General features: G+C 35.5%; 1 protein-coding gene across 1 annotated transcript in view; it reads right to left on the bottom strand.

Moving 5' to 3' along the window:
* Window positions 1-3,923: 3,923 nt before the first annotated feature.
* The window catches only part of gpia (glucose-6-phosphate isomerase a), a 31,663-nt gene continuing 21,058 nt past the window's right edge, over window positions 3,924-14,528 (bottom strand). Inside the window, exons 8-18 of the mRNA XM_073868364.1 lie at window positions 14,267-14,311; window positions 14,110-14,163; window positions 13,903-13,963; window positions 12,105-12,148; window positions 11,732-11,884; window positions 11,516-11,645; window positions 10,121-10,197; window positions 8,666-8,794; window positions 6,934-7,009; window positions 6,781-6,847; window positions 3,924-4,310 (exon numbers count right to left, since the gene is read on the bottom strand). Coding sequence (XP_073724465.1) covers window positions 4,187-4,310; window positions 6,781-6,847; window positions 6,934-7,009; window positions 8,666-8,794; window positions 10,121-10,197; window positions 11,516-11,645; window positions 11,732-11,884; window positions 12,105-12,148; window positions 13,903-13,963; window positions 14,110-14,163; window positions 14,267-14,311 — 960 coding nt within the window. The 3' untranslated portion in view covers window positions 3,924-4,186. The remainder of the gene's footprint in view (window positions 4,311-6,780; window positions 6,848-6,933; window positions 7,010-8,665; window positions 8,795-10,120; window positions 10,198-11,515; window positions 11,646-11,731; window positions 11,885-12,104; window positions 12,149-13,902; window positions 13,964-14,109; window positions 14,164-14,266; window positions 14,312-14,528) is intronic.

Here is a 14,528-nt window from a genome sequence, read left to right as displayed (position 1 = left end):
TGAAGTTTTAGCTCAAAACACCATATTAATCATTTATTATAGCATGTTAAAATTGCCACTTTGTAGGTGCTTTGTGGGTGTGTCCTTTAACATGCAAATGAGCTGATGAAACAATGATGGTAGTTTGTTGCAATTAAAACTCAATTGTGGTTTTCTCTGCACTAAATGGCAGTACTGTGATTGGATAGTGCAGATTAAGGGGTGGTATTATTATAGACGATTTCAGCAGTAACAACATAAACAAGCGTCTGTCGCGGTCCGCAGTAGCTTCCGGTAAACTCCGCTAATAATAAATAACAACAAAGTACTTTAAACGTAGTTTATTTATATAACAAGCAAAACAACAACACATAGATTACATAGGAAACCAAAACATTTGTTATTTTTGATGAGGCATGTGATCAGTTTAGCAACTAGTTAGACCATTAAAAAAACGAAACCAGAAGAAAGGTTCGGATCCAGACGTGTATCACGTGCGTCCGATGAAACCGTCTATAATAAGAGCTCCTTATGACATCATAAGGAGAGCCAAATAAATTCAACGATCTACTTTTTCATGTGCTTGTAGAGAATTGTTTACCAAAACTAAGTTACTGGGTTGATCTTTTTCACATTTTCTAGGTTGATAGAAGCACTGGGGACCCAATCATAGCACTTAAACATGGAAAAACATATACCTTAATGCAATCAACTTTTGACTAGCGCAATACTCTATTCAGCTTGACAACAACATATCCATGTAAAAATCTTCATGCATTATCCAACCATGCAACTATAGTGAAACATTATATAGGGCTGCAACAACTAATCGATAATGATCGATTATGAAATTCCACGTCAATGAATTTCATTATCAATTAGTTGGTCTGTGACGTTGTTGGTATTTGGACTGCGAATTGTAATTGTGATGCTTTTTGGACTAATTTGTCTTTGTCCTGGTTGCCAGATCTGCATAACAAACCAGTCCAATGACGAGAGCAAAAGTGCAAAAGAACGCTGCTAATAAAGATTTACTTTCATCCTTTAATAGGAGTTTGTAAAAGTGAGTTTGTTGGGTTTTCCTAAAAATAAGTAATGAACTAGAAACATAGCATCTGTTTTAAAGTATAAAAAATTCAGTAGAAATTGCAGCTGGGTTGCCGGCAACCTACCGTAGATTCAAATCCATGCTTTCTCACTGGCAGCACTTTGTTCAAAGTTAAATGAACATTAAACATTTTCAAGTCTTTGTCCTTACAGGGTAAAACCAAAAAAACAGCATCAAGCAAAACATTCTGGGACACAAAATCTAAAGCAAAAAAACAGAAAAAGGTTGATGATGATTTCAGGTTCCCAGAATGCTTTGCATGAGGCTGTTATTGTATAGTTTCACTCTGCAAAGACGAAGACCTGTCAATATTCAAAATGTATTTAACTTTGAACAAACTCTTGCCATTAAATAACATAAATTTAAATCTACGGCAAATTACCGGCAACCCAGCTGCAATAACATTGTCATTTCTACAATTTTTTTTTACATTGTAAGTAGAAAATCCAGGTTCGTATTACTGTAACAATGGATGCATATCACTTTTATATCATATGTTTCAAAAATGTCAAATCTGACCATTTTAATCTTTGTAACTCAGAGATAGGGCTGACCGTTACAATCATATGCTTATTATTTTGTTAATATGAATAAATTTATTTTCATCAAGGTCTGAAGCACACCCCTGTAGACTCAATACACTTTGGTTATTTATATTTTGACATTTCAAGATGTTTTACTATTTAAAACCTGCACAAACTTTTTTTTAAGGCTTGTGATATCAAAAAGATGTTATTAGTAAAACTTTGTAGTAGTGCGTGGCTTTTGCACATTTAAAAGTACACTTCAACACATAAATATCCTAACTAAGTGCTTTATTCAGCTATAATAAGTGAAACATCTACCGGTAATTGAATATATATTTGGACTTTTATCCGATTAGTCAATTAATCGACCAATTAATCGATTATGAAAATAATCGTTAATTGCAGCCATAAACGTTTATTAAATTTTTTACCGATCCTTCACAATATGGCTGTAAAGTTTCAAGGAGAAATGATTTTGATGCATTTGCCTTTTCTTTACGATGTATGTTTGGATGAAAACAAGAAGAAACCAAGCAAATACAGCAACACATTTAATGTTTGTAACTCGGCTGACCGTTACAATCATATGCTTATTTATTTATTTTTGCTTAATATCCGCTTAATATCCGCTTAATCTCTGCTTAATCTCTGCTTAATCTCCGCTTAATCTCAGCTTAATCTCCTTATCCGTTAATATGTGTGTATATACATGTATATCTCCCAAGGGTTTTTCCCTCCTAGGACTTTTATTTTTATTTTCCTCGGCTAAACAACCCGGGGTTTTTGTTTTTTTTCTCCTAGGGGTTTTTTTACCCCGGGGTGGTAGCCTGCTTGGGCTTAACTTAGCTTCTTCTTCTCGACGTTACATTAGTAATATGCTCGCTCATAAGGTCGCGTCATAGCCGCAGCAAATTTGACTGCTTATGCTATTGTGTATTATGTTATGCTATCTGTCGTTTTTCTGTGCTTTTACTGCTTCTATTAATGTAAAGCTGCTTTGAAACAATTGAGTATTGTGAAAAGCGCTATATAAATAAAATTGAATTGAATTTTGTAAATATGAATACGTTTATTTTCATCAAGGTCTGAAGCACATCCCTGTAGACGCAATACATTTTGGTTATTCATATTTTGACATTTAAAGATTTTAGTATTAGTATTTAAAAGCTGAACAAACTTTTTTATTTCAAGGCGGAGTGCACAATGTTTGAAAAACGCTTTGGAAAAGGGAGTCGGGCCGATTACCAAAACCCACTTGTAGCCAATCAGCAGTAAGGGGCGTGTCTACTAACCAACATCCTTACCGGGGTTGTGTATGTGTGGGGCAGGTCTATCAAAAGAAGGTGCAGATTCTATTGGGGTAGGGGCGTGTATGTTTAGGTGATTTCAAATATCAACATTGGCTTTCAAACATTGTGCACTCCGCCTTAAAGGCTTGTAATATCCAAAAGATTTTATTAGTAAAACTCTGTAGTAGTGTGTGGCTTTTGCACTTTTAAAAGTACACTTCAACACATAAATATCCTAATTAAGTGCCTTTTTTAGCTATAAGAAGAGAAAAATCTAATTAAATATTTAGACTTTTATCCGATTAGTCGAAAATTAATCGTCCGATTAATTGATTATGAAAGTATTCGTTAAGTTGCATTTAATAAACTTTGCAGATTCTTCACAATATGGCTGTAAAGTTTCAAGGAGAACTGATTTTGATGCATTTGCCTTTTCTTTACTATGTATGTTTGAATGAAAACAAGAAGAAACCAAGCAAATACAGCAACACATTTAATGTTTGTAACTCGGCTGATAGGGCTGACCGTTAAAATCATATGCTTACTTATTTTGTAAATATGAATAAGTTTATTTTCATCAAGGTCTGAAGCACATCCCTGTAGACTCAATACACTTTGGTTATTTATATTTTGACATTTCAAGATGTTTTAGTATTTTAAAGTTGCACAAACTTTTTTAAGGCTTGTAATATCCAAAAGATTTTATTAGTAAAACTCTGTAGTAGTGTGTGGCTTTTGCACTTTTAAAAGTACACTTCAACACATAAATATCCTAATTAAGTGCCTTATTCAGCTATAATAAGTGAAAAACCTAATTGAATATATATTTGGACTTTTATCCGATAAGTCGAAAATTAATCGTCCGATTAATTGATTATGAAAGTAATAGTTAGTTGCATTTATTAAACTTTGCAGATCCTTCACAATATGGCTGTAAAGTTTCAAGGAGAACTGATTTTGATGCATTTGCCTTTTCTTTACAATGTATGTTTGAATGAAAACAAGAAGAAACCAAGCAAATACAGTAACACATTTAATGTGGTTTGTTGGTCCAGAGGAGACAGTATCTAGACTGAGCAGTGCATACAGACAGTCAAATCTTTCACAACACACAAGAATCTCATGGCTTAGACATGATGACAGACATAAAGTGCTCATTCTCCTTGACCAGGCCTATCTGGTCTGAACTATGCAAAGCGTTAATACATAATTCACGAATCCCTGTGAACGAGGAGGCCAGCAGAGGGGGGTTAGGGATTGAAAACGATGCAGTCAGGAAATGTTTAAGAGCGATTCTTCTTGAAGAAACTGATGAGACCGTTTGTAGAGGAATCGTGGGAATGAACCTCCGCATCATCCTGCAGCTCGGGTTCGATCTTCTTGGCCAGCTGCTTGCCCAGTTCCACACTAAGAGGACAGAAGAGAGATTTATTACTTTCTGAAAGTACTGTAACCCAATTAGGGCTGCATTTCTTTCATGTAACTTTGATTGTGTGTATTTTTAACCAATTGGTTATTGAGGAAGTGTGTTAAAGAAAATTGCAGTAATGTCAGTTTGATTATACTCTGCATGTAAATTGCAATTTTATGTTTGCAACAGAGATGGCAATAGAGAGACAAACGTTATAAACTGCAGCATTAAAATTACACATTTTGCAACTATGTAACCTGTCGAACTGGTGTGTTGTAGTCAGAAAAACTTTTTGGGTAAAGATTTTGTTTTTTTCCAGATTGGTTATTTATACAGTTCCAGTTTTGTTTACTTAAAGGGATAGTTCACCCAAAAATTAAAATTCTGTCAATTTTCTCATCCTCATGATGAAATTTATTTTGATGAACACAAAAGCAGATATTTTGATAAATGATGGAAAGCAAACAGTTGACAGTATACAATGATTTCCATCGTATTTTTTTTCCCTTACAATCGAAGTAAATGGTTATAATTAGCTGTGTGCTTACCATCATTTATCAAAATATCTTCTGTGTTCATCAAAAAAAGAAATTCATACAGGTTTAGAACAACATGAAGATGAGAAAATTATGAATTTTAATTTTTGGGTGAACTACCCTTTACAATAACTTTGTAAAATGAATTGAAAAAGTTGATGAAATTACCTAATTAATACATTTTAACTAAAGCTAAAATTAATAACCAAAAAGTTTAAATTAAAAACAAATGGCGGGTCACATGAATGAACAACATTCACTTTTCACAAGCAACACTGTAAAAAATGATTTTCAAAAAAAAAACTTAGTATTTTTGTCTTGTTTTCAGTAAAAACATCCAAAAATCCTTAATTAAGATGCTTTATCTTGATAAGCAAAATGACCCAAGAAAACAACTCCAGTTTTTATACAAAAAATATCAAATTTAAGTGAATTTGTATCTAAAACAAGCAAAAAATAATAATCTTCCAACGGGGCAAGAAACATTTTTTGAAATAAGTTAATCTTTTTCTTAAAAAGTACATATTCCAGAAAAATTGTCTTACCCCATTGGCAGATTTTTTTACTTCAGGGTTCCTGCAGGTTTCACCAAGTCAAATTTAAGACTTTTTAAGACCTTTTTAAGACCATTATGAGTGAAATTTAAGACCAAAGCGACACAATGATCTCAGAAATTCTCAAAACATTATATTTTTATTATATCTTTGTTTATTTATTTATTTATTTTTTTGACAAATAAAATCCACTAATATGGGAAGATCAGTATGGTCAGCTGCTGATATGTGGCTTGTTAACATGTTTTACACTTTCTCCACCCATACGTTATGTGCATAAATATGCACTATACCACCATCGCATTTATTCCCCTCTCTAATTACACAATAATAAAATGAAAAGGAAATTTACTATTAAAAGGCTGTTCGTGGTTTGTTGTGTGTTGCAAACAAGGCCGTTTCTAATTCCGAAGGCTGTAGCCTCCAGAGGTCGCATTTTTAGGCTGCATATGAAAACAACATCTGAAATATAGCTTATGGCATGAATTGCGTGGATTATAATAGCCTACATTTGTATTCTCTTTAAAAAATAATGATTAAAAACTGGATTGAAGAGACATTCAGTGACACGCAAAGTGCAGAACTTTTCTTTTTAGAGGCCCACCCATCAAAATACATTCTTCCTCCGTCACTGAGGCATTTTAATTTACCATTTTATTTTTTTTCGGACAACCTTTTCGGGAATAAATGGAGGTAAGAAATTTAAGACTTGGGATAATTAAATTTAAGACCTATGGTGAAAATCTGGCCATTTTTAAGACTTTTTATGGCCTTAAATTTAACTTTCTAAATTTCAGACTTTAAGACTTTTTAAGACCCCGCGGGAACCCTGTACTTGTTTTAGGCACAAACTTTATATTTTTTGTCTTAAAACTAGACTTATTCTCTCAGGTCACCTTGTTCAAAGAAAATTCATCTTGAATTAATAATGTTTAGACACTTGTAACGAAAATAATACATAAAAAAACTAAGCAAGAAAGTAATTTTTTGCAGTGCAGGAGCAATGAAGCATATTAATGGAATGGTGTTCGTGATTGTCGGCATGAAGGAAGTTTGTACAAAAAAGCACAGATGACGACATCACTTGGTTTGTGCACTGGAAACAAGGGTAAGCTAATCTTGCATTTAGCAGTGACGCTGGTAGTGGTTTACCAGTCACAATTTAATATCAATACAGCTCGCTTGGAACCTCAACAAGGTACTAAAAAAGTACAAGGTACTAGGTACTGTAACAGTGGAACCCACCAAAAGTGAGCCGTACCATGCAGTGAAAAAGCACCATTAGAGCCTTGGCTGAACAGGTTGAAAATCTGTTGTATTTATTTGTACATTAACTGGACCAAGTCAAGGCAGCAATAGAGAAGACCTGGACTCACCCCCACTGGTCATAGCTGTTGATGTCCCAAATCACACCTTGCACAAAGATCTTGTGCTCATACATGGCTAAAGACAAATAAAAAAACATGACAAATGAAAGTCTAAAAAGGTATCTAGAAAACAGACTTTATTACAGTGGTTTCATTACTCACCAACTAATGCACCGAGCATGAAGGGTGTAAGTTTCTTGAAGATGATAGAGTTGCTTGGCTTGTTTCCTTCAAATACCTACAAAAAAAATTAGAAACGTGCACTGTTGAAACCTCAAATATTACATTCTACTTCATTTAATATGAAACAAAATTTGATTTCCTATTTAATAAAAAAAATATATTCTCAACCAAATAGCAACAGGTCACTTTCATGTTTTCATGTGCACCAATAGTTACACCATTGTTCACTATCTTTGCCACTTCTGTTTAATATTAATATGCTAAATGACATGATAAAGATAATACTTAATCAATTAACAGATATTTATTTATTTTTTAATGCATTCTTTTAATAAATGAAGGAGTGGTTCATTGCTGCCTATGTGGGATACTATGGAGAAAATTTTCTGCCAAACAAATAAAGGTAAATGGAAAATATTGCTGCAGTTTTGTCACATGTTTTTACAATGATAGCAGAAATTGGTAATTCATAAGGAATAGCAGAAACAGCCAATGTTGGATACAAACTTGCATCATTGGTTATTATAGTAAAACTGAAACTGAAACTATTATTAAAAAAAACATTTTAGTTAACTGAAATAAAATAAAAACGAAGGTTTCTTAAAAAAAAACTAAAACTAAACTATAACTAAAATGTGGACCTGCAAAACTAACTAAAATTTTGGAAAACAAAACTTGCGTTATCGTTTTTTAAATGTTATTGGATCAGCAGTTGAACACGGAGTCACTCATATTACCGGATCATAAGCAAATGTTCAGCAGAATCATTAATGACCAATAGATGGCAGACGAATGTCTATTAGAACTCCTGACCTGCACAGCAGCTTCACGTGATGTGTATGACGGCTAGTTTATTAAGACAACCTGTCTTCTGCTGGCAAACCATTACAATAACTGAGAAAGGTTTAATTATATCAATGTACGGTACACAGAAGCATTTAAATGTTAAACATGGCTGAAAATGCTGACGGTTGCTAAATATGATAAAGAATGTCCGCTGAACTTTTCTGAAATTTTATATGCTTTTGCGGATAATCAACAAATAATAATATTAATATATAATAAGTCAACAAATAATTGTTAGTACAACGATGTCTTCTGGTACAGAAATGGACCCTCATAGACAGAACATTAAACTTTGCATTGATTTTCAGTTCTTGTGCACAGACATAAATGTACAAGTAAGATGTGCTGATTCAATCTAAATTATCTGGGTTATTTTTAACCCAATGCTGGGAAAATATTGGACAAAACACACGTTAGGTTATAAATAAACATATGCTTTTTATTGCTGATTATTTATAACCAAACATGTATATTTATATTATATATACCCAACAGAATTTAGAGTGTTGGTTGGTGTGGTATTTGTCTTGCCCTTTGATTGACAGGACTAAATACTTTTTTTAAAAATCTTATCTTATTTTCAACATTACCAGATTTGGCAAGGTGTATGTACACAACCATGATATTATGCTAAAGACTAAAACTATACTAAAACTAAATAAAAACTAAAAGTAATGCTTTTTGAAAAATAGAAACGAAATCAAAACTATTTATGCACCACTTAAAAGAACTAAAACTAAACTGAAATAAAATAACACGTTACAAAACTAAATAAAAATAAAAACTAATATTTTTTTTGAAAACTATAATAAACCTGAGAACACCAGCACAGCTGAGACTAGAGATTATATGTACAGGGTCTTACTTTATGAGGCAAGAGTTTCTCCAGCGGCTCTCCAGACATCCCAGCAGCCTGGAGCTCCTTCTTAGCCTCCTCAGAGGTTTTTCCTCTCATCAGAGCCTCCGTCTGAGCCAGGAAGTTTGCCATCAGGATCTAACAACATAGTAATACAGTTCATGAAGAAAGCATGTAACACAAGAGTCCTTCAACAACATCTAAGGCTCAGAATATCCTAATTAAAGAGTTCTGACTATCCTAACTAAGGCCTAGTACACACGGACACAGGTATTTTTATAACCGCGACTTTTTTTATGCGGTTCAGCCATTCGTCCACACAAAAACGCAGTATCAGGACACTGAAACCGAACATTTTTGAAAACCCCTTTTAAGAAATGCAGTGTTGTCCTGTAGACAATAGGTGTGTTCGACATCGGCTGTGGCTGGATGTAACCGATCGGCGAGATTAGCCGCGTGCAGGTGGGGAGGAGCTGAAAACGGAGACGTGAAGTCGGACGCGCTGTGCTTCCCGTAGTTTGCTGCATTTACGTCAGGCATGCCTGATCACGTGCCGTTTGCTTGCTTTATCGCAATAAACATGATTTGTAAAATGTAAACTACATAAAAAGTGAATTATACTGTTTTGAATGTCCGTGTATGAGCATGAGTGGAACTGAAGAGGCTTTTACATCATCTGTTTTTACAGGAATAAAGTTTAACATAAGCATAAATTATTTAAATACCAATAAAGTGGGGTCTACGTTTTTTCATTTCTATTTCCATTTTATTTGGATGAAGATGACACAATATAACATCACGACTACATGAAAAGAGCTTTAACTGTTATAAAAATACAGATTTGTGAGCATTTGTGGAACTGAGGGTGTGAAAATAAGCATGAAATACACGTGATTGTTGTCATGTGGTGAATCCGACCAATCGTGAAACAGCTGTGTCGTCATTACAGCCCGTGCAGCTCCTCTTCGCGAACTGCGCTGGCTAACTCAGGCAGCTGATCTCGAATCGCTCTCGCGGTACTTAAAAACCATATGACACAGTCACGTGCCTGCAGCGCCAGATGAAGTCAGACAAAAGTACTAACTGGAATGCACTGCTTCAAGTCAGCCGCCGATCGGTCTGCGCAGCGCTGCATGAAGTCGAACACACCTAATAAAACCAGGGTTTTTGCCTTGTGACGTCAGAGCTGGTTAGGCTTCTGATTGGCCAAGGTGGCTTTACGATTTGGGTTATAGCGCCACCTGCTGGTGTGGCATGCTCTTGAGAGTGCTTGATAGCGTGTTTTTGCTTTTTCATGTGGACGGATTTCTTTTAAATCAAGCAAGTGTGGACAGGAATTTTTTGGAAAAAAACCTCTGGTTATAAATACCTGTGTCTGTGTTGACAAGGCCTAAGAGTCATCAGAGTAAAAATAACTGAAAGAGATATGATAAACACAATCCGTGATTACATCAACTGGTGTACCTTGTGATGTAGGTTATCTCTGATTGGATGCTGACTCTGAGCTGGTATGAGGAAGTCAGCTGGAATCAAGCGTGTGCCTACAGAGCATAAAACAGACTCATATCTTTATCTGTTCTGATAAACACGAAGCGTAACAGACAACACAAACTACAGTAAAGTTAAAGAAATAGCTTAACGACCAAAGACCACAATTGTCAGGTTGTGAATGTGATGTGTACTTTATATTACGTCTCTATACACTACGTCTTTGAATAGTTTCGTGTGACGCACAGACTGAATTTAAGTTGTTAAATTATTTATTATACCACTGGTCTGTTGAATGCTTGATTCTGATTGGTTGAGGAATGTTCCATGGGTGTTGATTATTTTTCTGTAAGCCGCACACGTCAAACTTCTTAAAATAACCACCAGAGCAATGTTTGGTGGATAATTGTGTCTATTCCTTTGAATTATCATCACCTTGGGTGTGCATTATTTTAGAATAATTCAACGGCCCGTCATCAACTGTTCCTCACATAATTACTATCAGTGCAGCTCATGTGTGATTTCTTATCTAGATTTGTGCCAAAATAAAACTCACACGAGTGTCTGGACCAGAGGTTGCGTTAGCTGAAAATTTTCCATCTTTAAAGGCCGACCTTTATTTTGAAAGATTACATTAAAGGCGGGGTGCATGATCTCCAAAAGCTAATGTTGACATTTGAAATCACCTAAACAAACAGGCCACTACCCCAATAGAATCTGGACATTCTTTAGATAGACCCAACCCACACATATGCAACCCAGGGAACAATGACCCTGTCCCAAATGGCACACTCCGGACTTGTGGTCCTCCTCAGACTCCACACTTTGATGACATCATATAGTGCAGATTTTAGGGCCCCTTGATGCGAGTCCATGTGGGTGCGCCAGAGTCGTATTTTGGTACAGACTCCAGCGTCACGCCAGAAATACGAAGAGAAGTTGCCCATCAATGTGAACTTCTCCCTTCCATAGTCTTATTGGTCTGATAACTCTTTCGCAAAGACTTCTGGGTTGGTAGTGCGCAAAGCCTGCTGCAGTGCAGGATTTGCCGAAGACCGCATCAAGGGGCCGAGACAAAGTCCACATGAAGTGCGCCATTTGGGACAATGTCGGTAAATACCCTTACTGCTGATTGGCTACAAGTGTTTTGCTACTCAGCCCGACTCCCTTTCCCAAAGTGTTTATTAAAAATCACACACCCCGCCTTTAAGGGTAATTTATTGTGACTTATTACTGTAATTCCCACCCCTGTCCAGTAGGTGGCAATTGCACATAATGATTAGCCAATAGGTGTTTGCGCCACACTGCATAAATTTGAACACAGTCCAGTGTGGTAAAAAAACTAAAAATTAAATGAAAACTCCAACAAACCCTGATGAATGAGCTGGTAGAAAGCGTGCTGCCCGTTGGTTCCTGGTTCCCCCCACACGATGGGTCCGGTGTGGTAATTCACGCGAACGCCAGACTTTGTGATGTACTTCCCGTTGGACTCCATGTCTCCCTAAGAAATCAATTCATAAGTCATAAATAACTCTACAGATAACCATTACGATGTAATTTCCTGATATGTGACATCATCACACTAACCTGTTGGAAGTAAGCAGCGAAGCGGTGCATGTACTGATCGTAGGGCAGCAGGGCATGCGTCTCAGCCTGGAAGAAGTTGGCGTACCAGACGCCGAGCAATGCCAGTATGACCGGAGCGTTTTCCTCCAGAGGAGCCGAGCGGAAGTGGTTATCCTAAAAAATATGCAAAGATCATTGACTTTGAGTATTTGTTTTTCCTACTATGAAAGTTAATGGGCACCAACTATGTGGTTACCATTGTATATGAAAATATCTTCTTTTGTGTTGAACAGAATAGAAAAAACGTTCAGTAATTTTTATTTTTTTGGTGAAACATTTTTAACAAATCCCAACATTTCTATCATGCATATTGACATACTATAATCCTGCTTACCATCCAATGAGCACCAGCAAGCAGCTGCTGGAAGTTGTCAAATCCTGTGGGACAAAAACAAATAAATTACATTACGAAAATAATAAAACCTAGGTAAGCAGATTAATGCAGGATGCTGTCTCATTTAATGCAGGGACACAAGTATAGATGCTTATATTGCTGTGCGAGATCCCTGTACTCATGTAAAGAAAGGCAGTAAATGTGCCATAAGGGGGCCAATAATAAATGGCATTTACAACCCATTACGCTATATTCTCGAGTAAAACAGGATTCAGGGAAATAAAAAGTATGCTGGGTTTTTATTCATCTGGAATAGTGTCTGAAATGCGTTTCTATCCACCTTTTTCTCAAACACGGAAGTGATGTGACGTATTTCCTTTTCGGTGCGGGACTTTCGGTTCAATATCCAGCCGGTAGAAAACAGTGTAGTGGGAGCACGCATAAAACATGATTTAAACAGTTATTATTTACTACACCTGCCATGTTTGAACCAGTTTAAGGATGAAATTAAGAAGTGACTTGATATATGAAGATATATTCAATCATTTTGTGTTGTTGAACGGAGGTGACGGGTCTTCAATGCGCAAATATAAAAGCACATACCACTATCTTTACAATGGGAAAGTCAATCGAGTGTTTGTACATTGAAAAGACAGAGTCTTTTTGTTTTTAACTTTTCAGGGGATGGCTTAAAATCTTACAACTGTCCCTCAATCTGGTCTGAGTTTTTTTCAATTTTTCATGGACTTGTTTATGGCGACACGTCGAGCTTCACGCAGTCCGACACAGTCAGAAGTAACTTATCTCTCTCATTCAACACATTGTAAGTTATTTGAACAAACTATAATAAACTACTACATGTATTGAGTGTTGTTTTTGTTTTATGATAATATTATTACATCGCTTCTTATGCACTAGGTGGAGACATGAGCTTATGAAATTATTTGCTTACTTTTTAAAGTATTTGCTTTTCATTTAAAACATAACAAAAGTACGCGCAAACACATTACGAACTATTATAAACATTAACTTAACAGATTATGTTGTATATATTCTGCACTGTAATCGCATGTTTGTAATAATATATAGTAGAAGAATAAATAAATCAGCATATTTTTATCAGCATAATATTAGTTGTTTTAAACAATTATTGTATTTTTTGTTTACTGGTAGCTTTTATAAAAGGATTTACTGGATGGATTTGTAAATACAATTTTTTTTTTATTTTAACCACATGCACAAGAACTGAATGTGTAGAGATATAATGCGTTTGTATTAGCTATTATGGCAACCCCTAACTGCACAAATTATGTCGGTCTTCTTGGATTTCATAATAAACATTAAACAGCCAGTTAAAACGGCACACTTGTGTCCTTCGCAATAGACTACCATTAGCTTTAGTGGCTCACCGGAAGTCAAAAACCGGAAAGCTCAAAGATGGCGGAGCCCACATTTATGTCAAGAAACAGGTGGATAGTAAAATGGAGCCAGATAAGATGATATTATTTGTAGTTTGATGAAATTATGAAGGGAACAATTTTTGTTTTTACAATAACACACATTGATGATTGTCTTTAATGACATTAGCTGACTTGAAAATAAAATCAGACATAGAAAAAGACAGCTTTTGTTAATGCCTTCGCTATACAGTAGCACTAACAATGCAAACTAAACAATGTTTGCTTATGCATCACAAACCTGACACAATCCTGAATCTACTTTATGAATATCTAAAAGAGTTTGCGTTCACACAGTTGGGACAGAATATTTTAGGGCAATGTTCGTAAAGCAGACATACCTACGTGCAGTGCAATGGACAAACCAATAGCCGACCACAGTGAGTAACGCCCGCCGACCCACTAAAACATTCAGCATTAGAAAATCAGAGCAAATTTAAAACGGCTAAGCAGTCAAACATTATTAAGCATAAAACATGTATTCGTGTTTCAGCAAATCCAAACAAGGTTTTCTTGCTCATGCAATTATACGTAATAGATATACTCACATCCCAAAACTCAAACATGTTGTTGGTGTCGATACCAAAGTCCCTCACTTTCGGCTGGTAAAGTGACATAAAACGTGTTCATTTATTGAAGATTTTAAATATCGTTTACATAAAGATCAAGAGAAGATATGAAAGACAGATGTGAGACTGTACTTACTGCGTTTGTAGAAAGAGCCACGAAATGTTTGGCCACGGCAGATGGCTAAAAACACATTTACACAGTAGTCAGTACACACTTATTTTACGCAGTTTATCCAAATGAGGACTGAACAATTAAGGAGACATTTACTAAATGAAAATATGTGAAATAACATTTTCATTTATATATATCTCTGTCAAAACTGAGATAATGACATAAACCGAATGCTCTCGGTACGTATTATACATTCATCAAATACTTTCACTTCAAATCCACTTAA

Source organism: Misgurnus anguillicaudatus, chromosome 6 (genome assembly GCF_027580225.2).
Source record: "Misgurnus anguillicaudatus chromosome 6, ASM2758022v2, whole genome shotgun sequence".
In the NCBI taxonomy this organism is placed as follows: domain Eukaryota; kingdom Metazoa; phylum Chordata; class Actinopteri; order Cypriniformes; family Cobitidae; genus Misgurnus; species Misgurnus anguillicaudatus.
This window is presented reverse-complemented; position numbering and strand designations above follow the sequence as displayed.